The 24,724-nt window shown below is 34.8% G+C and overlaps 1 protein-coding gene across 2 annotated transcripts in view; it reads right to left on the reverse strand.

The window, feature by feature from the left end:
* Window positions 1-24,724, reverse strand: part of PREX2 (phosphatidylinositol-3,4,5-trisphosphate dependent Rac exchange factor 2) — a 214,732-nt gene that overhangs the window by 97,225 nt on the left and 92,783 nt on the right. Inside the window, exons 12-21 of one of the 2 annotated variants that reach the window (XM_059672950.1) lie at window positions 22,201-22,304; window positions 21,212-21,261; window positions 18,371-18,446; window positions 16,378-16,450; window positions 13,627-13,709; window positions 13,309-13,401; window positions 10,827-10,975; window positions 5,961-6,046; window positions 3,511-3,647; window positions 1,045-1,162 (exon numbers count right to left, since the gene is read on the reverse strand). In XM_059672950.1, coding sequence (XP_059528933.1) covers window positions 1,045-1,162; window positions 3,511-3,647; window positions 5,961-6,046; window positions 10,827-10,975; window positions 13,309-13,401; window positions 13,627-13,709; window positions 16,378-16,450; window positions 18,371-18,446; window positions 21,212-21,261; window positions 22,201-22,304 — 969 coding nt within the window. Of the gene's footprint in view, window positions 1-1,044; window positions 1,163-3,510; window positions 3,648-5,960; window positions 6,047-10,826; window positions 10,976-13,308; window positions 13,402-13,626; window positions 13,770-16,377; window positions 16,451-18,370; window positions 18,447-21,211; window positions 21,262-22,200; window positions 22,305-24,724 lie in introns of both variants that reach the window. The other variant, XM_059672949.1, reaches the window with a different exon arrangement.

Here is a 24,724-nt window from a genome sequence, read left to right on the forward strand (position 1 = left end):
GAACTATGGACCTTCTAAACCATGGCTTCTGGGATATAAGTGTGCATGCAGATCAGATTTATTAACTTGGAGGTTCTGAGTCAGTAGATCTAGGGTTGGCTGAGATTCTGGGACTCTCTCTTGCTCCAGGTTCTGCTGCTACTGGTCTGCAAACCACATTAGAGTAGTAAGGTCTAAACAACATCTAAACTCAAAACAAGGAAACACATTCTAACTGAGATTTGAATCCTCATTCTACCACATACTAACTTGGGCAACTCCCTTAGCCTCCATTTCTTCTCCTATAAAATGAGGATGGTGATAATCACACCTTATGAGATCTTCTCTTTTGATGACTTTATGAGATAATTTATGTAAAAGACTTAATAAAGTGACTAACAAAGTGTAGTAGCTATTCCATATTAGCTAGAACAGTGGTTCTCAACCTGTGGGTCACAACCCCTTTGGGGGTCGACCGACCCTTTCACAGGGGTTGCCTAAGATCATCGGAAAACACATACATAATTACATATTGTTTTGTGATTCATCACTATGCTTTAATTATGTTCAATTTCATTGTTACAAATGAAACATGAGGAACTGTATTAAAGGGTCGCGACATTAGGAAGGTTGAGAACCACTGAGCTAGAAGCTATTATTACTTATGCATTTGACATGACATCTATTAGTAACAATAACTTAAGAAAGTGGCTTGAATGGGGAATGGGCAAAAAGGTGAAGGGGATTAAGAGGTACAAATTTATAGTTATAACATAAATTAGTCACAGAGATATAATGTACAGCATAAAGAATATAGTCAATAATAACTTCATATGGTGATAGATGGCTCCTAGACTTCTCATGATGATCACTCCATAAGATATATAAATATCAAATAACTATGTGGAATCTGAAACTAATGCACTATTATATGTCAACTGTAATTTGAAACAGCTGTACATTCCCAAATGAAAAATATAAGTGGCTTGAACGTATCAGATTTTCAATAATTAGCACATTGAAAAAGAATACTATGAACAAATAGTGAGAAAAGAAGGAACCCACCTTCTACTTTGCAATCAAAAGAATCCCCTGCCTCATCTCCGGGGGGTTTGGTGTTAGACTTCTGAAGGTCTTCCTGGGCGCTCTCAAGGCTGTTATAAACCCACTGTATGGAATCTTGCTGGAAATGAGGAAGGGAAAACCCTCAGCAGCATTAGTGCTTCCTAAACATGCATATCCATTTCAAAAACCTGCTTCAGGAGAGCTGACAAGCTTATTTTTCCTTCTAGTTTGTTTAAAAATAATAAATTTTGAAAAAGAAAATCAACATCAGAAACTAATAGAATATCAAAGCCAACTATCGTTGTTGTTTAACAAGCTGACCTTTTAAAGCTTGAAATTTTATCTCCTAAAAGTATGTTTTTGAGTAAGATATATTTCCCAAATGTCTTACTTAAATACCTCAATTATATCTGAAAATGAACTATAAATTACATTTTTAATAAATAAATGTTAGATGAACAGTTTTCCTAAGGATCAAGCATCTACACCCTTTCAGTGTCTCCCTTTAAGTGCTCTCCTAACAATCACATATATTTTAATACACTTAATGTTTTTTGAATCAAACCAATAAAAAAATTGGAAGACCATCCTTCATCTCATTAGGTTCTTAAGTAATGTAACTATCTTTTAATCCTCCTATGTCATAAATCATCCTATATCTTAATTGAAATAGCAGTTCCAATCTTATTTAGATAAATGAGAGAGAGAGAGAAAGTGGCTACCAAGTAAATGCATTTAGGGTTGCATTACTCCAAGTTTATACTTTTCCTAGGTAAGATGATAAATTGAATTGCACTACTGAAGTGTGATATAATCTGTATTACCCATTTTTCTCTTGTTTATTAACTTCACAATTATGTTTAATTATGACATTGCTATGCATCATTAAAATGCTAACATTTGATCATTCAAATACATCTTGGTAACCTGTTGTGGCCTCCAATGACCCACATCCCCAAGAATCTACACCTTTATGTGACTCCTCCCACACTGACTCTGGGTGTGATCATGTGATCTGATTTTTCCAAAGGGATAGAGCAAGCATGATGTAAAAATAGAGTTGATCGATAGTAATATCCCCTCTTGAAATCCAGACACCATGAAGAAGGGAAATCCTGCTAAAGGCTGGAAAGGGAGGCCGTGTGGAAGAGTCTGGAGAGAGATTAGCAGCAGCGGAACTGCAGTGCGCAGTCAGTCCCAGCATAATGCAGAGGTGCCAGTGCCGTCACAGGCACTGACACCCAATCAGCCCGCAGAATCAAGAGAAATAATCAATCACTACTGTTTAAGCCACCAAGTGGTGGGACAGTCTGTTTTGTGGCAATGAATCCCTGATGTTATTCATTTTGTAAATTTTTTTGTCCATTTATTATTTTTCTCATTTTATTGATCAACAACACCTCTCCAAGAAAGCAGGCTGGGAAAATAAAAAGGAGTAAAACTAAAATCAACTTAGCTACTTAGTAAAATTCTGATAGAAGGGGAAAGATTTGATAATTTCAGAAATGTCCTTTAAAAAAAATTCAATAACATAGTTCAATAAGTATTTATTGAACTACTTACTATCAACCTGAATAACCTATGCATCAATGTGTGAATTCTAATTTGCTATGCTAATTTGACCTATTGGTAAGTAAAATTGATGAGCTATTTTCTTGTATGTATAGTATTTTTCAGGGTGTTGGGCCTGAACTATGACAAAATAGCCATTTATCATTCTGATTTGGACTAAAAGTTTGATTCCCCAATCCAGAAAACAGTACTTCAGTGTACATGACAGAAAAAAATGCAAAGCCTCTCGTCTGAAGATTTTTTGCATTTAAAATTCTTTTGCATTTAGTGGATTAAACTGAATTTTCTCTTTTAGTCCAATATGCACTTGTACCTCGTGAGATAATAAGCTTCGCTTACAAATTAGTATTGTAATTTTATTTTTTCTATGACACTTGAAATTTGGACCAGAGGATAGTGCAGACAATTTTAAATAATGACAAGTACTTTCTTATCTGAGCTAAATTCAATTGGCTAAATTAATATATCCAAAAATCAACTGCAGACCCCATAATACCCACAAGTTTTTGTTTTTCACAAAATTCTAATAGTAAACATTGCAAGCATTTATAATTCATATCTACAGGCACAGAATGACCATCCTATATTCTCAAGCAAATACAAAGGTCAGGAAAACAGTTTAAACCTTTGGATCTCAATTTGATAAATTTAAAAACTCAAATCTCAGGGCATTTTTTAAACAGGTGATAATACCGCAACAATGAAATGTAACGTTTAAGCACAATCGATCATCACTCATTATTTTGACAAAGCAATCCTGATGAGATTTACAATGCTGTGCTTAAAGGTGAACCCAGAAGTAGAAACCACAAACCTCTCTGGCACTGCCTGTGTTGTCCCTGGGGTTTCATGCACGTTCTCGATTAGATCTAGATAAGCTGAGAGGCAGCGTACCTTGGTTGGTCTCCTGTACTTCCTGCAGGCCGTGACGTGTGCAATGACGCTGGCATGTGTCTCTTTGCTGACATTGATCCCGTTGACTTTGATGATACACTGTCCAGGGTGAAGACCGGCTGCTGCGGCCACCGTTCCTTTAAGTACAAATGGAAAATGGCCAGAAAGTCATTTTAGATTTGTTTTTTATCACATATGCAATAAGGAAAGCAATTAAAAATATACATAATAAACATCTAGCTAGTGTGTTTTTGATCATTTGGTTCTGATAGCAATGCCCTCTCAACATGTTTCTGCTATTTACAGGACATTCAAACTGTAACAGAGTATTTTCCCACCGCCCTATGAATTAGTTTGAAGGGATATTGTAAAGTAACTTTTTTAATGCTAATCAGTTATTTTCCCTTTAAAATGTCTAGTCAATCTAATTTTCTGAATATGCATGTATAATAGCAAACTGAGAAAGCCAGTATCATGCCTTATTTATCTTTCTTTTGTTTACAAAAATCTCTAAAAATGAAAATAGAATCCACTTTCCTTTTTAAAATGCCAACAATTAAAAGAAATTCTTAAGAAATCAAATCAAATCAATTAGCAATTACAAGTGGACTAGATTTGCTAAGAAAAATAAGTTCAGGAACCAGAGAACTGAAGAATAAAATTAATCAGATAACATCAACTGCCCATCACTTATTTGCATAGACATAGATTTAAGTATGGAAGTGGCATATCCTAACCAGTGAGTTAAGATTTTCATAACCTTTCAGTCATTATTATTTGATATTCAAAGCAACATTAACAAAGCAATGAATATAACTAAGATAAATAACTACAAAACTTATTATAAGTATGTTAGAAGAGCCTTTCTTTATAAGCAATTTCCCTCATGAAAGAATTAATAAAAATCCTGAAGAACATAATTTATATTCAAGAATTGTCCTCACTAAAATTCACTCCCAGAAATTTTAAGTGCTTTTTCTGGATTGAACTGATTCTTGCTGGAGTGAGGGATATTCCCAACAGAAAGAACAGCCTGAAAATAGGTACTGTGTCAAGAAATAACCTAGAGACCTAACTGGTTTGGCTCAGTGGATAGAGCATCGGCCTGTGGACTCAAGGGTCCGGTCAAGGGCATGTACCTTGGTTGCAGGCACACTCCCAATAAGGAGTGTGCAGGAGGCAGCTGATCGATGTTTCTCTCTCATCAATGTTTCTAACTCTCTATCCCTCTCCCTTCCTCTCTGTAAAAAAAAAAAAATCAATAAAGTATATTTTTTTTTAAAAAGAAATAACCTGGACATTCAGGAACATATTAGCAGTTGGGAGTGAGAACTTAGAATAGAAAGGATCCTAGAGAGCAGAGCAGAGCCCGGTTGGGAAGTTCTTGGTGCTTTGCATGAAGTCCTAAGTCTGAACCTTACTATATATGGAAGAGAAAAACACTTAAGAATTTTAAGCACAGAAGTGACATGATCCCCCCCCCCCGCCCCAAATGGACCATGGGTTATTAGAATTTAAGTCAAAAATCAAAATCACAGCATCTGCTGCAATTTTCCAGGCTGGAACTAAGGTAGCATTAGTCATAGAGGGGAGAATGAGGTCACGTATTTGATGTGTGATGATGGAGTTTGTGGAGAGGCTACAGTACCCAAGATCACTCTTGTACCTTTGGACTCAGTGGCTGAGAAGATGGCGTCACTTAACTAAAGAGAGAATACAGAAGGTAAAGCAGCTTTAGGAGAATGAATAAGTTCTTTTGGGGAGAATGCTGAGCTTTAAGGTGTCCCAAGGCCATTATGTATATAATAAACAATTGGATCTGGGTGATAGTACACAGGAAAGAGATCTGGGCTGGAGACAGAAATGCAGAAATCCCTGGCAAAGAGGATCAACATGATTGTTTATGGAGAACAAGCAAAAAGAGAATAGAATATAAACCAAGTTTTTAGTCACTAAAATCATTTAATTTAAAATGCATTTTATAGCTTAATAAAATGCATGGCCATTAGCATTTTATTAAGCTATAAAATGCATGGCTTATAGGAATTCTTGAAGTAATCATATGGCAACAGGCTATAAAACACACAGATCATTTTTAAACCTGAAAACTCATATCTTTGAATTAATGACAAAAAGGTAATTACTGTCACAAAAAAAGACAAAGAGATGCCCTAAAATCACTATATCCTCTGGCTAAACTAAAGCATGCAGAAAGTTGATTTTAGGAGGCATCATCCGTTATTAACTTTTTAACAGAGATACATATGCCCTACAATTTTTAAATGTTTTTTAAAAATATCATTTTAAGAATATACTACTATTGAGTTAATACAGTAAAATGTGATGAGAAAATTCATAACATGATTATGTGCATTATAAACATATTCTTGTTTAGCGAAGAATGGCAAACAGGCTGGAAAGCTGTTCACCACGCAGAATAGCTCTCTCACCTCTTCCCACCGCATGCACAACCGATGGGCCATATCCCCGGATCTGGAATCCAAGTCCGTCGGCTGAATCTGGGATTTTCACTGTCCTAAAATCAATCCGAAAATAGGGTAAGACGACTTTAAAACACCACAATTGGTTAAAACAATAGTTGTCCAAACTTTTATTTATTCTTTCCATAAATTCATATTGAGGGTCGACCCTGTGAAAAACACTGGGTTCCAAACCCTCGAGGGAAGCATCACGGTGCATGCCCTCAGGAAGGCACGGAGCAGGCACACACAGCAGGTTTCTCACTTGACACAGCCATTGCAAGAACAACCTGAGTAAGGAGAGGCTCTGGCCTCAGACCCTCCTCGCTCTGAATCCACTTTTAGTCACTTGATAGTTGGATAACTTGAATGAACTCCTTAACTTCTCTGAGTCTGAGTTTCCAGAAAGATGATGGTGTTAAAACTTACTTTGCAATGTGTCGGTGGAGATGAAAAGAGATATCATTGGCCAATTGCCCTGCATTGTGCCATGAGCTAGGTAGGTATTTAACAAAATGGAAGCTTTCCCCTTTGTTTACTATTACAAAGAAGACACTTGTGCACATTGTGAAATTTCTTTGCTAACATTAACATAAAAGAAACAGAGTTAATACATTTCTACCTGTTGGGAACTCCATCAAAAAACAACAAAGAGCCAGTTATAAAGAACAGATGCATCGAACACTACATCAAAGCAAGTTAAGAATATGATTAACGTTAGTATTTACTCAGTGGGATTTTAAAAGAATAATACAACAAAAGGTAAGCCTGCTTAAGTAAAAAGAAATTTTCAATGAATCCACACGGAAAAGAAGATGAAGGGTGGAAAATAAACTCGAGTAAGCTCACATGGCAAACCAGGGAGGGATGTCCGATTTGGCACTAACAAATCAGCTAGCTACTCCTTAGAAGGAAGCCAGAAATCAGATAGTGACGATGAAAAGCAGAGAACAGGAGATAAGATGGAACCTCATAATAAAAACGAGTATAATAAATTGCGACAGAGAGCACAGACAAATGAATACGATGCAATAAATTTTGATGGATAGCCCTTGATGCTCAAGAAACAAGTGTTTGCCAAAAGCTGCTGAATGAATCATGAAATAAATGCAGCAGTACTTCCAGGGCACATTAAACAGTCTCAGGCCTTATTTGTAATTTATGAAATAGCTGTTGGAGCAGTTGGAGCACCATGGTGCCTAGAACACTTGGGAAAGCCAGATAGTGCATTTAGACCTGAAGGGAAGGGGCTGGCACTGCCACCTAAAATATAACCCAGGCAGGCATTCAGACATTCGGCGACAGAAATGCACATTGCCTGTTCCAGCGAATCTGAAAGGATTATCATACATTAGGTTATACAATAGGAAGTGATCTGCATATTGGTGGGATGGAGGTCAAAGAATGAATTTATCCTTTATCCTTAATTAGGTAATTTTTTGGTTTATAAAACTGTATCTGCTTTCTTTCAATAGAAACTTGTCACTAGAGTCTATCAAATATAAACTTAAAAATAGAAAATAAGCCGAAACTGGTTTGGCTCAGTGGATAGAGCGTCGGCCTGCAGACTGAAGGGTCCCAGGTTCGATTCCGGTCGGGGGCATGTACCTGGGTTGCGGGCACATCCCCAGTAGATGTGCAGGAGGCAGCTGATCGATGTTTCTCTCTCATCGGTGTTTCTGACTCTCTGCCTCTCTCTCTTCCTCTCTGTAAAAAATCAATAAAAATATATTTTTTTTCTTTTTTTTTTTCCCCCCCGCCCTAGACAGTCCCCTAGCCTCCCCTATCCCCCGGTGTCTTATGTCCATTGGTTATGCTTATATGCATGCATACAAGTCCTTTGGTTGATCTCTTACCCCCCTACCTTCTGCACCCCCACCCTCCCCGGCCTTCCCACTGCAGTTTGACAGTCTGTTTGAGGCAGCTCTGCCTCTGTATCTATTATTGTTCAAAAGTTTATAATGGTCCATATTATCCATGAATGAGTGAGATCATGTGGTATTTTTCCTTCATTGACTGGCTTATTTCACTTAGCATAATGCTCTCCAGTTCCATCCATGCTGTTGCAAATGGTAAGAGTTCCTTCCTTTTTAGAGCAGCATAGTATTCCATCGTGTAGATGTACCACAGTTTTCTAATCCATTCATCTACTTATGGGCACTTAGGCTGTTTCCAGATCTTAGCTATGGTGAATTGTGCTGCTATGAACATAGGGGTGCATATATCCTTTCTGATTGGTGTTTCTGGTTTCTTCGAATAAAAATATATTTAAAAAAAAATAGAAAATAACTAAGGGGGGGGGAAGGGAGATAAATACATTTCCTGAGCATGAAATAAAAAAGAGGTAACTCATACTTCTATATATTACCAATTTGTCTGAAATAACTTAGAGCTTTCAGGCCATGATGAATTATTGTTCTTTAGGATGGTGCAGAATTCTTGGTGGCCTCTCAATCCTTCCTAAGCAAGGTCTTCTATCCTTCTAATATGGCTATGGAAGGCTAACCCAACTCTAATCTTCTACAAGATTATTATTCTTTTCTTAACAAAATTTGTACAAAACACTATAAGATGCATTTGGTCATAATTTGGGGACCCCCTTCATAAAATGATCTTTGGAAAATGTTTACTGGTGGAAACACTATGCTGCCTATTAAAGGAAGAATTAAATTTATACAAGAAGGATGCTCTATTTCCTGTAGAAAACAAGTGCCTAAATTATCTTCTACAAAGCCTGCTGGAAAATTCCTTGTGTTATCTTTTGTAAAATGCACCTAGACTCAAAAGAAAAATTCTGTTGTATTTACCTCTCACATGTTTGCTTTTTTTCCCAAACAGGATACTTCATAAATTGTAAGTAGCTATTGCAAAAAAATATGAGTGATTTATAGGAACCATCCATTAGAATAAGGACATAAAGGAATGGTTATAAATTTTGAACAAATTAAAAAGGAAAAATGAGTACTCCATCCTCAAAACAGTTTTAAAATACAATGTAAAATATGCCTTGATGTAATAAAGAAGCAATGCAAAAATGAAATGAGAGAAGAAAGCATCACAGATCAGCTCACTGGAGTATATATTATGGGCTGAACATGTCACTAAGTTCTTACAAACCTAGATTTATTTAAGTGTTCTTAGCAGCTCCGTAATATAGTCACTCTTATCATCCCCACTTTTTTATGGATGAGGATGTTGAAGCAACACAATTAGCAAACAAGTGGTGGATGAGAGGCTTGATCCTGTACCAGAAATATCAGGGTCCCAATTGCTGTGCAATAAACACCGAGGAAAGAATCAGAAGATCCACGTTCCAACCCTGCTCATCTAGCAACAACTTCTAGGACTGGGGATTTGCCCTATCTATTTAGTTTTCAAGTTGGTGACTCCAGAGACCTCTACCTGTTGAAATGTTTGTGATCAGTGGACCAGTATTTGTAGGGTTAAATTAGGGATCAAGGGCCCATGAGTAAAGCTTAGGAATGCTACTCCCTTATTCCTTTCCTGTTAAATGTCCTCAAAATGCCCACAGGTAGGCAACTAAGTTAACCTTATCCTAGGTGGGTTGGATAAAGGGGGAGCAGTAGATTCTAACTAGTTTTAGAGAAAGATGACATTGTTATGGTTATGTGCTGCTCTCTAGCACAAAGTCCCTCTAAATTAGTAACTTTAATGAGGCCCACTCTTTCGGACCCCTTAGTAAGCTGTTGGTAGAAAAGAAACATCTACCTTGATGACTTAGCACTACAGAATGTAGCCTATTACACTGCACTACAACTCTTAAGATAAATAGTGCACCCAACTTTGCTGAATATATATTAAGGCAGGAAAGAAAACTCCATTATATATATATATTTAGAATCTTTCTATAAGTAGTTAAAGTAAATCATTTTGTTTTTGAAGTGGTAACCTTTATTTATCTTAAAATTCATGAAGTTGCTTATCACTATTGATAAATAATATAATAAGTATTAAACAGTAATTTTGACAAAATCATAGTATGTACACTAACACATTGTGGTAAGCACTTCATATGCATTATTTCTGTTACCTCATTGGATAAACAAGTGAAAACCTGATAAGGGAAAGCAAGATCATCAATGATTTATAGACGAAAAGCCAATGTCTTCCAACAAATCCACCATAACTTGTTAATTTTTGTAAAAAAAAAAAAAAGATCATAAAGCATATCTCATTTTATAAATGTGATTATGCATATATCTGTCAGGATTTGTAAAATTTAACTAACACTGATTTCAAAAAAAATAATAATCGTTATTTATGGGTGGTATGATTATAAGAAAAGTCCTTTGGAAAGTCTGTACTCTAAATTTCCTATGATAAACATGAGTTTTTTCTAATCATAGGCAGATAGATAGGACCTATTTCTAAGTACACACCAGCATAGGATTGTCTTTCTCTTAGTTTTGATCCCATACCCTAACAGTGTTTGATTATAAATGGTTTCGAGTTAACTTATAACCCTTGACATTCTTAGGGCTGAACATAGAGGAATGCAATTCTTTATTATCAAGTGTTGTATTGTTTTTTCTTCACTCATAGTCAGACTCAGCCCAAACTAGACCAGGAAAATTTAGACATTAAAAGGAAATCATTATTTCTGCTGAAACTACATGATTCAAGTAACAAGCATTTTGTCATCATAAGCAATGTAGTTTTTCCCATCATTTAAAGACCAATCTTAGTGCTGTTGGTGAGGTTTCAATGTTCCAAGCAATGAGAAGCTTAATTCTAGACATTTGCTTAGTTAATTTTTCTATTTTATTCATCTATGCATAATTTTTTTAAAAATCCCACACAAATCATACAACTTACTCCCTTGGCTTTGTGCTCACAAGAACTCTTAGAGGTTTTCTGCTGTTTAAGCAGGATTTCAGGAAGCAATCCACTTCATTGAAAGGTCTCATAAAAACTAGGTCACCGTTAATAGCAAAAATCTTTTTTCCAACTTCCATGCCAGCCATCTATGAGAGAAAAAGAAAAAAAAGAGTCAAATTATATTTTAATAAGGGAACTATTTATTTCCCAGAATTAGAATCTGAAAAGGTCTAGAACTTATGGATTTTGACATTTTAACACATCTGCAATGTTTTTATACAATTTCACAAAATAAAACTGTGGGAGAAGTGACAGAATTATTCTCTCTGACCTAGTTTTAAATTTGATCACCCATCTTTACCTCCCTCCATGACTTAACACTGTATGAGGCCTGTGATCCTTTCTTCTGCTCTATTTTATAATCCCTGTTTTTTATTTCACCCTTTTAACTATAGTCAAACCCCACGTTAATTTTTTTTACTGTATTTTCCAGGGATAACCAATTAACTCCGAGTTTCAATCTCAACATAGACATCAATGACAACCACACAGGCATCGTTAGCCTGAGAAAGGACAGGAGAGAGAAACGGCCTAGAATCCAAGGAAGTGTGCTCCAACAAGCACAGACTATAAAATGCTGAAAAGGTGACAAAGAAGACATAATCCCAAACTTCCTGGTGCAGCCACTGTTGAAAACAGTATGGAATTTCCTCAAAAAATTGAAAATGGAACTGCCATTTGACCCAGGAATCCTACTTCTGAAAATATATTCCTAAGATTCCCTAAACGCCAATCAGAAAGAATATATGCACCCCTACATTCATAGCAGCGTTATTTTACAATAGCCAGGATCTGGAAACAGCCCAAGTGCCCATTAGCAGATGAATGGACAAAAAAGATGTGGTATGTTTATACAACAGAATACTAGTCAGCTGTAAAAATGAAGAATGTGTTACCCTTTGTGACAGCATGAATGGACCCAGAGAATATTAGAATATTATGCTGAGTGAAATAAGCCAGTCAGAGCAAGACAAATATCACATGATCTAACTTATATGTGGAATCAAATGAACCTAATAAACTGACTGGCAAACAAAATAGGCCCAGAGGCATGAATGCATGGAACAGGCTGATATATCTCAGAGTAGAGGGCGGGTGATGGGAAGAGATTAACCAAAGAACTAATATACATATATGCATAACCAATGGACACAGATAATAGTGTGGTGAAGGCCTGAGATAGGGCAGGAGCTGGGATGAAAGGGGTTAAGGGGGGAATTGAGGGACATTTGTAATACTGTCAACAATAAAATAAACAAACAAACAAACAAACAAATAGCCATTATCTCTCCATGCCAACAAGGCTGCTCTTCTTAACCAAATCTACTGCCTATAAACTATATGCTCTGTTAGTTATCAGATAAAGGATGAGAACCCTGGAGAAGGCTTTTATCAGAGGCATAGGCAGATGAAGCTCTAGAAACATCCTCTGAAATAGTCTGGGAGAAACATTTGCTTCTCACAGGAAATTAGTGAAAATAGTCATTTGCTGGCTGGGCCCACTAACAGAGTATGAGTTGGCCAGAGTTATCTGATTTGATAGTAGTGTGCATTAAGCTTTGTCTTGCATGAGACACCTTGGACGTTATCAGATGAGAGGATGGGTGACAGTCTACTACTAACTTTAAACAGATTCTAAGTTAAAAGCTATTTCATTCATCATCACATTCTGTATTAAAGACTTAAATATTGAGACGTTTGCTGGGGGATTAACCATCTTATAAGCTAGGCAGCAAGGTGAGCATACGTTACTTTGATAAACTTGGCATATAGCACTGGAAAGTAGGTTTCATGAGGATAGGAAAAATTGTCTATTTTGTTCATTGCTGTATTCCCAGAGCCCAGAACACTGCCTAGCATACAGTAGGTACCAAATGGATATTTGTGAGTGAATGACTAAATAAATGATCAGGAGATTTCTTGGTTTAAAAGGCTGGTGAGGTGAGAGAACATCTGTCAACATTAACCCAATGAGAAAATAGGTCAAAGTGTGTGCTTTACTGATGGAAGTTGTATTTATATGACAGTCAACAGACACAGGAAAATAGAAGACCAGCCCTTGAATAGATGGAAGAACCATCTGACATGCATAACAGTCCCACCCTACACAGTCCCCACAGGGTTCTGGGCTAGAATCCATGAACAGGGAAGTCCCAGGGGCATGGAATGAGCCATTTGGCCTCCCAGGAGTTCAAGTTCACAGCTGTAGATATTTCCAATACCTCCCCACAATTACACCTGAGTGCCCACATGTGACTCCTCTCACAGATCCCGAAAGTATTCGATAGAACCTCAGAATAAGGGTATTCAGAAACATTTTCAATAGGATAGTAAAAGACTGAATTCAATTAGCTTAGAAATTTTATATTTATTATATATCTCATGCGCAACTTAAAATAATAATGCTAATTTACATTACCTCGGCATTAGACCCCTTTTCTACCAACTTAATTATTGGAACTTTATTTTTGTCTTCTAACCCAAAACCATAGCTGCCTTCATTGGATTTAATCTGAAAAAAAAGGAGACATATGTAATACTCTTTGTAATACTTTAAGCAATAAAACAAAATTTTAAAAAATAAAATAAAATAAAATATTAACATTATTAATAAAGCAAATAGGAAAAGAATTTTTAAATCAAACAGAATTAAATAATATACATCAAACATGTTTATGTAACCTCTTGCTAATATCTAATCAAGAAGAAAACTTATGTAACATATTAATAAACTTACCAATAATGATTTAGCTATAACATTTTCCACAACTTTTAAATCATGTTTCATAAGTCGATGTTTCATATTGGATCCTTCCATTTCTTCATCCGCAAAGAAACGGAAAAGGAGAGGTTCATCTTTGAATTCACTTTTTTCAAGGACTAATGAAACAGAGATTCAAATTGTTTCAATTAATCCCAAAATCAAATTCTTTGTCCAAAGTGATAGACATTCAGTAAAGTAATAACTGTACCATGACCTCAATTTTATACTCCTTGAACAAGTTACACTCACTAATATCCATAATATTTTTTCCATTTCTTTCTACAATTTCAAGCCAATGTTTCTTTTAAATTACTGTTACCTAAAGGATTTGAATTTTTAATATTTTGTCAATGTTAACTTTTTTTATACTTAACCACGTCTTTAACTTTCCAGATTAAAGCCTAAACTTAAATAAAAGATTATATTGAATAAAAAATGTATACAATCCAAAACATAGAAAACTACAGTGTTTTGAATTTGTAGTAAACATTTTAAGTATGATTTTAATATCCTGCACAATTCTGGGAAAATTCAAATGGATTAAGTGTTGTTTTTATGTTATGAGCAATTCCCATTGTGCTCACTTTGTTCTAACACTTGAAACCAGAAATATGTCTTCTGGGTGAAATGTGATTTTAGTTTCCATTAATTCTTAGCTCATTTCTGTTTCAAAGCATTATTCTCAAATAACCTTATTTATGCAAAGCCCAGTTTTTTCTCTTTCGTCTGAACAGTAATATTTTCCCCCAAATCCCTAAAATTCCTGGATACAAGAATTATGTTTCATAAGCTTTTTAAAAAGGCTTAATATCAATAGAAAGAATTTGTATTCAGCAAGATCCTGACAGCAGTCAAATGTGTTGAAAGAGAAATCTTTTCCATTTCCATTAATCTTTCGGTGGTACCTTGAAGAGTTCTTTGTTGGGACAGGTTGATTCATTGAGCCAAGGAGCTAAAGGGAAGGCAGTGTCCCCACAGCACAGTAGAAAGTTAAGGCTTGATGCTGAGACAGACATGCATTTAAATTCCAGGTTTGATATTGAACCTACGTGTAATATTGGACTAGTTACCTACACTCTTTGAACTTCAACTTCCTCATTAAACCTTCATGATATTATACAAAACTAAAATGAGGCAATACATGTAAATAACTTGACATAGAGTAAGAAATAAAAAATTATAGCTATTTTATTATTTTTACAGAGTTCCAAATAGTAATGATTGACCAGATGTATGCACGTATTGATCTTTGGATGAGAGACTGGCTGGCAATGTGCGTTAACAAGTGAAACTATTGACCACAAATTAAAAAGTAACAGTCACAGCTGACCATAGAAATGAGAATATAAGTGAGATCGAGTTAGGTCTTGCCTACATGACATAAGCAGTTTCCCAAAACACACATGGTGTTTTGCTACTGTTTTCCTCCCCAAAATAGTCTGTGTAAAAGGAGTGAGAGAAGAAGACATGAGGAAGGACACACATGCACTGACTTGACTGTGCTTTACTGAAAAATGTTCGTTGTAACTAAGCATTTAAAAATAAGTGTTGAGATCCAATTACTGCTTGTTTCTACCTTGATATTATAGTTTTAATCCCCTATAATGATGCCATTTCTTCCATTCAATGATTTGCTCTTCAAGGATTGATAAGTCTATATCACAACTGACAGTGCTCTAGAGATAGTGGAATGTAATGGAATTCTCAAAGGCTATACAATATCCAAGGATGCTCTCAAAATTGCTAACTTTTGCTTTCTTTTTTATAAAAAGGTAACAACCTTCTGAAAGTAATTGAAAAATTGGTATCAAATATTTGACAAGTGCTATTAAATAATGTATATAAGCATATATATTAACAAATATTTGACAAGTACTATCAAATACATCTTTATAAGCATATATATATATATATGTACATATATATAACAATAAAAAAGATCATTTGGGTTTATGGAATTTCTAAGATGGTATGAATAGAGAGGGAAAACTAAGTCTCATTATTTTTATCAATTTAAGGGGAATGAAGTCATCAAACAAGAAAGAAAATCAATCTTTAATTAGTTGCCAAAAAATCAGATTTCTCTAAGATATTTATAATTTTGTTCTCTGAGATAAGTTTGAAAGTATTTTTATAAAAAGAACAATAAAAAGAACAAGAAATACTTAACAATATATACTCTCATTTAATCATTTTAATATATACTAGCATTAAAAAAAAAAAACCATAAATTTGATCTGAAATAGTTTCAAAGCAGCATATGAGCTTTTTTTTTTTTTTCTTCAAACTTCTAAACTCAATTCCTCGCTCTTCTGGAATCAGTTAGGGAAAAATACAAGGCTAATCATGGCAACTGGGAGATAATGCAGATGTGGTAACCCACATGGCAAGGCCTAGATCAGGGGTCCTCAAACTATGGCCCACGGGCCACATGCAAATACAAATATTGTATTTGTTCCCGTTTTGTTTTTTTACTTCAAAATAAGATATGTGCAGTGTGCATAGGAATTCGTTCATAGTTTTTTTTTAAACTATAGTCTGGCCCTCCAATGGTCTGAGGGACAGTGAACTGGCCCCCTGTTTAAAAAGTTTGAGGACCTGGCCTAGACAGTCTTGCTGGTTCATTTCTAAATTACTTCACTGGAACACTGAGATGGCCCCAGCATCCTAACAAAAACAAAAAAGTGAAATATATCCCTAAGCTTCCAGAATAAAAATTCCTACCATGGTGCATAAATCCATTGTCACAAAGCCCAACAGCAAATATCATTGCCTCTTCTCTGGTGCGACAATCCCCCTGTTAACCAAAGAGCACTGTACAGGTTAATAGGCAACCGAAGTCCTGCATGTTTACTACATTTGATATTCGCAGCACTAACCTGACCAAGCCACTCATATATTATGGTTTCCGTTGCTTTCATAAGCCCACAATATATCTAATTGCTATAAAACATTCACTTGATAATGAAAACATCTTTTGACCTTCAATGAAAAACAAAGATTTAACATTTCTTGAGACAAACTATACTTTATTAAGTATGAAAACATATAAGTAACTAAAATTTATTGCTACCAAAATGACTCCTTTCTCTTATTTCTTCAATCTTGTGTCCCAACTATGCATCCAGGAAATAGCCTATCTATTGAAATCACACACTAAAAAAATCTCAGCTATCACTTCCCTTCCATCAAATGGCCTTGCTCTTTAAAAACTGAAATGTATTAATCTAGGGTCACTGGTAAGACCCTTGGAATAAACTTTTTGGCTGAGACAACACATGCAAGCTTCTCTTTCAATATAACTGAACCCCACCGCCCCCCACCCCAAAGAAAAGCCCAATGCAACCCTTGTCCAGGTTTTGAGCAACTTATTTTATTCTTCTATAACGCTCTCACTTGGAAAGTAAAAATGGCAAAAGAAAAACAAAAATGATGATAACTGACTTTAAATATTTATTCAACACCGGCTTTTACTTTAAAAAAAAAATGTTCTTTGGTTTTCTCACATAACCAATACATAGTACAAGATCATGTGACTTCTATAACATTATAGTTCCTATGTGAAATTCCAACTCTGAGATCAAGTACAGAACCAATTCCAATGACACACATTGACCAGTGTTAGAAAAGGCTCTATACTAGTAAACCCATTGTGTGTATGAATTTAAGTTTTATCTAAAGGTAACTGTTGGATTAATCTAAAATCTTAACTTCAAATAGAATAAATTTAAGTGCTATAAAATATAGTGGTCTTGGAAAGTCTAGAAATTAATATTAATTATAAAAAATGTCCAAATGTATGTGTACAGATTAATCAAATGTGAATTAAACATTAATATTTGAAACCAAAATAAACATTTTTATGATTGAGTATCAAATTTTACTATACAGTTGTAACAGGAAGTGTGGGCCACTTTCTTTAATAACAAAAAAGTAAAACTGTTTATGACACTGACTCAAATACCCAAACATAATGACAACTTTCAACCAAGCAATATCCCCTCCCCAAAATAGTATGATCTGTTAAAGTGGTTATCACTTTTCTTAGCCTTTTCTTTAATGAAGGGAAAATATTTGCTTATTCATTAGTTGACCTAATATGATAAAACATTTAAATAAGTTTATATTTGCATATCTATTATTATAGGTGACATGCCCTGATTAGCAAATATCATTTTCCTAGCTTGCATATTCTAAGCAGAATTAAAACCACCACAACACATTTTGTACTTTCCTATTTAAAATGTATGGAGATGGTTGTTAAATCTTACAGTGTCAAAGTACAATTTTTATCTAATATTGAAAAGGCATAGGAAGATTAGAATAACTTGCTAGGACTAATAAACAGATACTTTAAAACAAATTCAGGAACAAAACATGCAACATTTTTAGTATATGCCCATTGCTTCTTTTTCGTGATATTCATACTACACTTCATTTTTAAAAATCTAATTATCTCATCTGATTATTTAAAAATAGGAATATCTTCTTCAAAGATGATGTTGCACAAAAGTTAAGCCTGAAGATTTTGAACTCAAATAGATTGTCTAGCCTCAAATCCTAATTCTGCTTCATATAAGCTGTATGAATTGGTCAAGTTATTTCACTGTGCTTCATGTGTAGGTGAAGATTTTTTTAAAAAAAATGTACCTCAATCACGTTCTCAAACTTACATCAACAGTGAACATAACTGGGCAACTTCTATTTGTTTATTTACCTGTGCAATTAACCAGTCTATCAGTTTGTTGGCCATGACTACAGATTTGTAGGTCCTTAAATGGTAATCTTTATCTCTATAAAGAAAAAAGAAACAAAAAACGTTAGGGAAGGAGATAAGTGAGTAAGAAACACTTCATTCAATATGTGCATTTACTCAATGCAATCTGAATCAACTGTCCACATTATGTGTAAGTAAGAGACGTTTACAAGGTCTGCACAATACCTGCAAACTCCTTCATCAGCTCATACCAAGAGAAGAAACCCACAATGATACCAAAACAGGACATTTCTTCTTTCACATTTTATCATATCCAAATAGATTATTACTGCTATATTACCTGGTAATAACTTAGCTAGACATAAAATATCTCATTAATAAAAGAATAATAAAATGGACTTTTTTCCCTTTAAATCAAGATACATTATACAAAACATCTCAAAAAGTAGAGAAGAAAGCAATCATTGAATTCCCACTCAGACTTCCCTGGGAAGCCTGGACTTGCTCTAAAGGAGTGTTCATTTGGCTCAGCTGAACTGGAAGACTGAGGGCCCATCCAAGGTAAGTGCACTGAGAACCATGTCATGCATTTTGTCACAGTGACACCACATCCCCAGGGGACCATGGTAGCCAACTGTCTCCACACCAGACTTCTTTCAGTAGACTTCCCAGGTCTGAGCAACCATTCATATTTTAGTTAGACACCACCCAAGTGCTCGTGATCAGAACAAGGCCCCAAAGGCAAAAATCTATAATGCATTGAGTTTGCAGGTCTGGATCAAAAGGGAATGAGAGCCCTGGCTGGCCATCTATCTCAGTTCGAGCTACGTGTACCAAGGTTGTGGGTTTGATCCCCAAGTTGGGGCACAGGCAAAAGTGAACCAATGAATGCATAAATAAGTGGAACAACAGGTTGATATTTCTCTCTCTCTCTCTCTCTCTCTCTCTCTCTCTCTCTCTCTCAAATCAATAAATGAAATTTTAAGAAGAAAGAGAAAGTGACAGACTTTTCAAAATGTCAAAAAATCCAAATTGTAAACGACTCAAAGTGACGAACAATTATTAACTATATTCAGAGTTCTCTAGCCTCTGACAGGGATTTACAATGCACATTTATATCAACTTATCCACTTTCATAAAGAGCTCCCTGAAGTATGGTGGAAATTTCTGAGATTTCAATAATAAATGTATTAGATTAGCTAGTAATCAACAATCTTTTAAAACATACCTCCTTGTTGATACCTCACCACCCATTTCATCTTGGTGCCCATAAGCATTATTAAGAAAGGAAGAGGTGTAGCTGTTATAGACCACATGTGGGTCTGTGGGTTCTTCACCCAAATGATAGTTCTTTTCATAAGCTGAGTTCACACATATTAAAAGAATGACTATCACACATCCCATCTGTTTTATGCAGTTTTCCCCCCATAAATTTTCCCTTGACAGCTCATGAAAAATTGTCATTTCTAGCCAAAGAACAATTCCTTCTTATCAGCTCCTACTAAGTGTAACTTTCTCAAAAAGAAATTCCATATGCCTAAAATATATTTTCAGAACCTATTTTCTCACATACAAACTCTACATCTACATAGGTGAGATGAAAAAATTTGACCATTATTGTTTTCTATTAATTTAGCAGAAAAATAAATATAAATATGCACTTGCTATAGAGTTAAGCAAACATCTTTTAGCATTAAATTATCCAAAACATTTACAGGGTGTCTGTGGCACAGAATGAATACTGGTTCTTTTTCCTCTTTTTACTGTGTGAAGCCTGCCTGGGCAAGGGGACAGGGCACTTTCAGAAATAATGGGAGAGATCCTTCTTTCTCGCCAGACTATGCAATGCGTTCTCTATGGAACATCAGTGGGCATTCCAATTCACTTAAACAGCAACTCCTGAAAGGTTTTTATTTTTAATTAAGCTCTGCATTTCCTTGGAATGGGAAATCAGAATGAAGACTAGAAACAATGTATATCAAACATCTGGATTCTATAACCACAACTGAAAAGCCTCTTTATTCATTTTGGAAATAGTACATCTGTATTTTGTGTGTGAATAATACATTTAAATCAACAAACTGCGAATGATATCTGGCCATTTGAAATCCGATTACCACCGTGTTACATTCTATCAGTTAGTGTATATTACATATGCAGTGTATATTACGAATCACCATGATACTGTTGGATGGTCTTCTCCAATTTTAATCATAACACAAAACTCAAAGTTTTCTGCTGTGTTTCTACTAAAGAGATAAACTGGAAATTAATCCTAATTTCTCTTCAAAGTAAAAAGCATATCTCTTTATAAGGAAAAGGACAGTGGAGAACAAAATGATTAAATTATACTTATTAACTCCCAAATGATTCTTAATTTTCAAGTATAAAATATTTTCTTTGCATAAAAGACCATTAGAAGAAAATATTCTGAAATAAAATACACATCCAACATTGGATTACACAATTTAATTTAAAAATTAATATACAAGCAACCATAATGGTAAATGTTTATTATAAACAATATTTCCAAATCCTCTAGTCAACTATTGTTTATTAAATATTAACTGAATATGGATTGTTTCATTATAAAGTCTATAATTTACTATAACTTAATGGCAAATAATTATAGAAGTCAGAATAAAAAGAGTGGAAGAAACTATGTATTTAGAGCCTCAGAAAATTTAGGAATATTTTAAGATAAATTATTACTTAATAGTAAAATTTTCACTTTTGGAAAAAAATAAAATAAACCAACAAGTTGCAGGTGGATAATATTTAACTAATATGCAATGTAAATGTTCCCATATAAGTTGCCCAGAACTTAGAAACCAGACTCACCTTATCACTGGAGTAAATAAGCTATGAAGACGGCAATATAATCTTACGCCCTATTGTAAAATAAAGACATGTCAAAAACAAGTAAGAGCACTAAAAGGACAAACCAATGATATTCTGAAATAAATGTATTTATTCACTTTATTATTCTAGAATCAATACATCTCAACCAATATAAGTTATTCAAATGTGACATTACAACATAACATATATGCTGTTAGTCATAAAAATAATGACTTAAATCATTAAAAATAGAACTAACTGTGCTATGAATTTGTCATATGCATGTGACATATACATATATAAAGGGGTTTTTAAATTATTTTTCTTAAAATACAAAATAACAAAATATAATGTGCCCTGGCTGGTGTGGCTCAGTTGACTGAGTGTCATACCATGGGCCAAAAGGTTGCCAGTTCAATTCCTGGTCAGGGCACATGCCCAGGTTGTGGGTTTGATCCCCGATCCTGAGTACAAGAGGCAACTGCTCAATGTTTTTCCCTCACATTGATGTTTCTCTTTTTCTCCCTATTTCTCCTCTTTCTCAAAAGCAATAAAAACATATTTTTTAAAAAAGATTTAATGTAAACAGAAAATAAATCTATCATCAGCAACATCATTCTACTGGTTCATTGTATATCAATATAAATTTTGTCAAGTATACAAAGAAAAATGACATAACATTAATTTTAAATATTTGTATTGTTTTAATTTAGTCATGTACCATGACCACTTATTGCTACTTGTGAAATAGCTTTCAATGGTTATAACCTTCTGAATGATGCAACTGCATTACTTCCACTTAGAACTAGATAAGAGAATGAAAAAAATAATTTTACATTAGAATTCTTGAAATAACAAAAAAATTTTGAGGTCTGCTATGTATGTCATTTTAAAAATTTCAATACTAGAAGAATATTTTAAGTTTCTCAACAGCATTTAAAAGTATGACATGAATTCTGCTATCGATAGAAGAGTGTAGAAGCTGTTACCTTTGAAATCACATCCTGCATCTCATTTCTTGGATAAAATGTTCCATCATCATAGCGAAATCTGTATAACATCTGTTCTGGTTTGAATTGATGCTTATCAGTAACTAAGAACATAAAAACAAAATATGAAAATACTAGAAATCTAAAAGAGTGTCAGCTAAAAAAAAAACAAGTACATTTATGAAATACATATTTCCCAAATACTGAAACTTTAGTTTTATCAAAAGCTTTTGTTTTCCTAACACAGTATTACAATTCTAGTATTTAGATAGTAAGATTCATAAGATTTGGTTATATAATACATTTACCATTTCCATATAATGACTTAAGAACTAAATCGAGGTTAGCAACATTTAGCTAGCATATAATATGTAATTGAGTGTATTTATATTTACATAAATATACTAGTTTGTGTTTTCTATTTCTTTATAGTGCCACAAAGTCAAGCAAAATGTGCCCTTCAAAGAGAAGATATTCCAATTAGTGAGTTATGGTTTGAGTCTCAGCCCTAGAAGTGAATTTTAACATTTATCTGTTTTATCCCACAGTGATCAAGCCAAGACCACACATAGACCAGTCTTGACCATGTACCCTGTGTTTAGATCTTGAGAGCAGATTGCATAATTTCAATATACAACTGATTCCAAGATTGTAATAGTTTTCTTACACTGAAAAATGCTTTTCTATTCATGTCACTTAATTTCTTTTTCTCAGTGGAAAATGAGAGTGGTCATCCTTCACTTGCAGACTTAGGATAATTTCATATTAAAAAAAACTCCTAATAAACTTCCTCTCAAATACTCTTTTTTCCTGAAGTTATTTTACAGACACATTTTTTAAATGACTGTTCTAGAAAAGAAAAACTTCAAATTGACGCTGAGAGTTTTCATGTAAACTAATTGTGGAGTTTTTTTTTTAACATATTTTTATTGATTTTAGAGAGGAAGGAAGAGGGAGGGGGAGAGAGATCGAAACATCAATTATGAGATAGAATCATTGGCTGCCTTCTTCACACCCCCTACTGGGGATCAAGCCCACACCCCAGGCATGTGCCCTTGATCAGAATCAAACCCGGGACCCTTCAGTCCGCAGGCTGATGCTCTATCCACTGAACCAAATCGGCTAGAGCAATAATTGTTTTCTTTACAGGGAATGTGACATTTGCAGAAGAGACAATTTAGTGCAATGGGCTCTTTTTTCATGATAGAAAACTCTGACCTGTACTTTTTGCTAACAATGTTGAAGGGGGAGGGAAAGCTGTCAGAATTAAATCTCATTAACTACATTAGGTGAATCCAGAGAAAAAGCCAAGAAGTTTGTAAAACACACACACACACACACACACACACACACACGCACGCACGCACACACGCATGCGTGAATTTTCAGCTATTTTACCCCAAGCTATTCAAACCACATGTGTGGCTTATGGCCACAAAATTGAGAAAGGACTGGTACCCCAAATAAAGACAGACAACACAGCTTTTTTGCATCCTTTTTCCAAAATAAGCCCCCAAAATAAAATTTTAAAAGTATTTTGGGTTGGGGGGCAGAAGGGAGGGGGGTAGGAGATCAACCGAAGGACTTGTGTGCATGCATATAAGCATAACCAATGGACATAAGACACTGGGGGTTAGGGGAGGCCAGGGGATTGTCAAGGGTGGGGGGGGGGGAAAGGACAAATATGTAATACCCTTTGTAATACTTTAAGCAATAAAACAATTAAAAAAAAAAGTATTTTGGAAAAAAATTGAGAGAAATATTTGGAAATCCAATGGTGTCTTTTAAGTTCACTCATTTATTTCTCCTATGCCAGCTAACTATTCCCATTCTTATCCCTAAAGATTCACTGAAATCAATTACTGTCTTGCTATTCCAAAATTCAAGGAAATGTTGGGCCCAAATGTCTTTTGCCACAATAAAAACAAGTGGTGCTTTAACCTATTCAAAATGCAGAGCTAACCACAGGCAAACTCCTGTGACTTGGAGAATTACTCTTGGGTTAATCTGAAACTCTTAGCTGTTGCCTGTACTCCCTCAACATGGAAAAGGGGTTTATTAACTGAGGAGTTCAGGTCATCTTGTGAGAAAGGCTGTGCCATCTTTTCAACAACTATGTGATGTTACCAGGGGGCACTGGTAAATGGGAGAAGGAGCTGATTTGTAGCATTTACCAAATTTCCGTGGTACAAATACTCCCACAAGGGACAACTGCAAGCTACTAAAACAAAGTCACCGAACACAGATTTAGACGTGCGGTGACACATTATCTTGAGTATTTCCATCACATAGAAGTAATAGATATAAGTAACACCAAGAGCACAGTTAACAGAAAAACATAGTAAAATAATTAGGAAGTGATGAGTTTTAAGAATCTATTACCTTTGTTTTTAATGGTAGTTATATGTTTCTATAACTTAAATTTTAATAATAGTTGTGGTTAACGATCACCTTGCAAATTTTTTAAAAAATGTAATTACCAGCTCTATTGAGCTTGTACAAGCAACTTCAGCACACCAGTGGA

Source organism: Myotis daubentonii, chromosome 17 (assembly GCF_963259705.1).
Source record: "Myotis daubentonii chromosome 17, mMyoDau2.1, whole genome shotgun sequence".
NCBI classification, from domain to species: Eukaryota; Metazoa; Chordata; class Mammalia; order Chiroptera; family Vespertilionidae; genus Myotis; species Myotis daubentonii.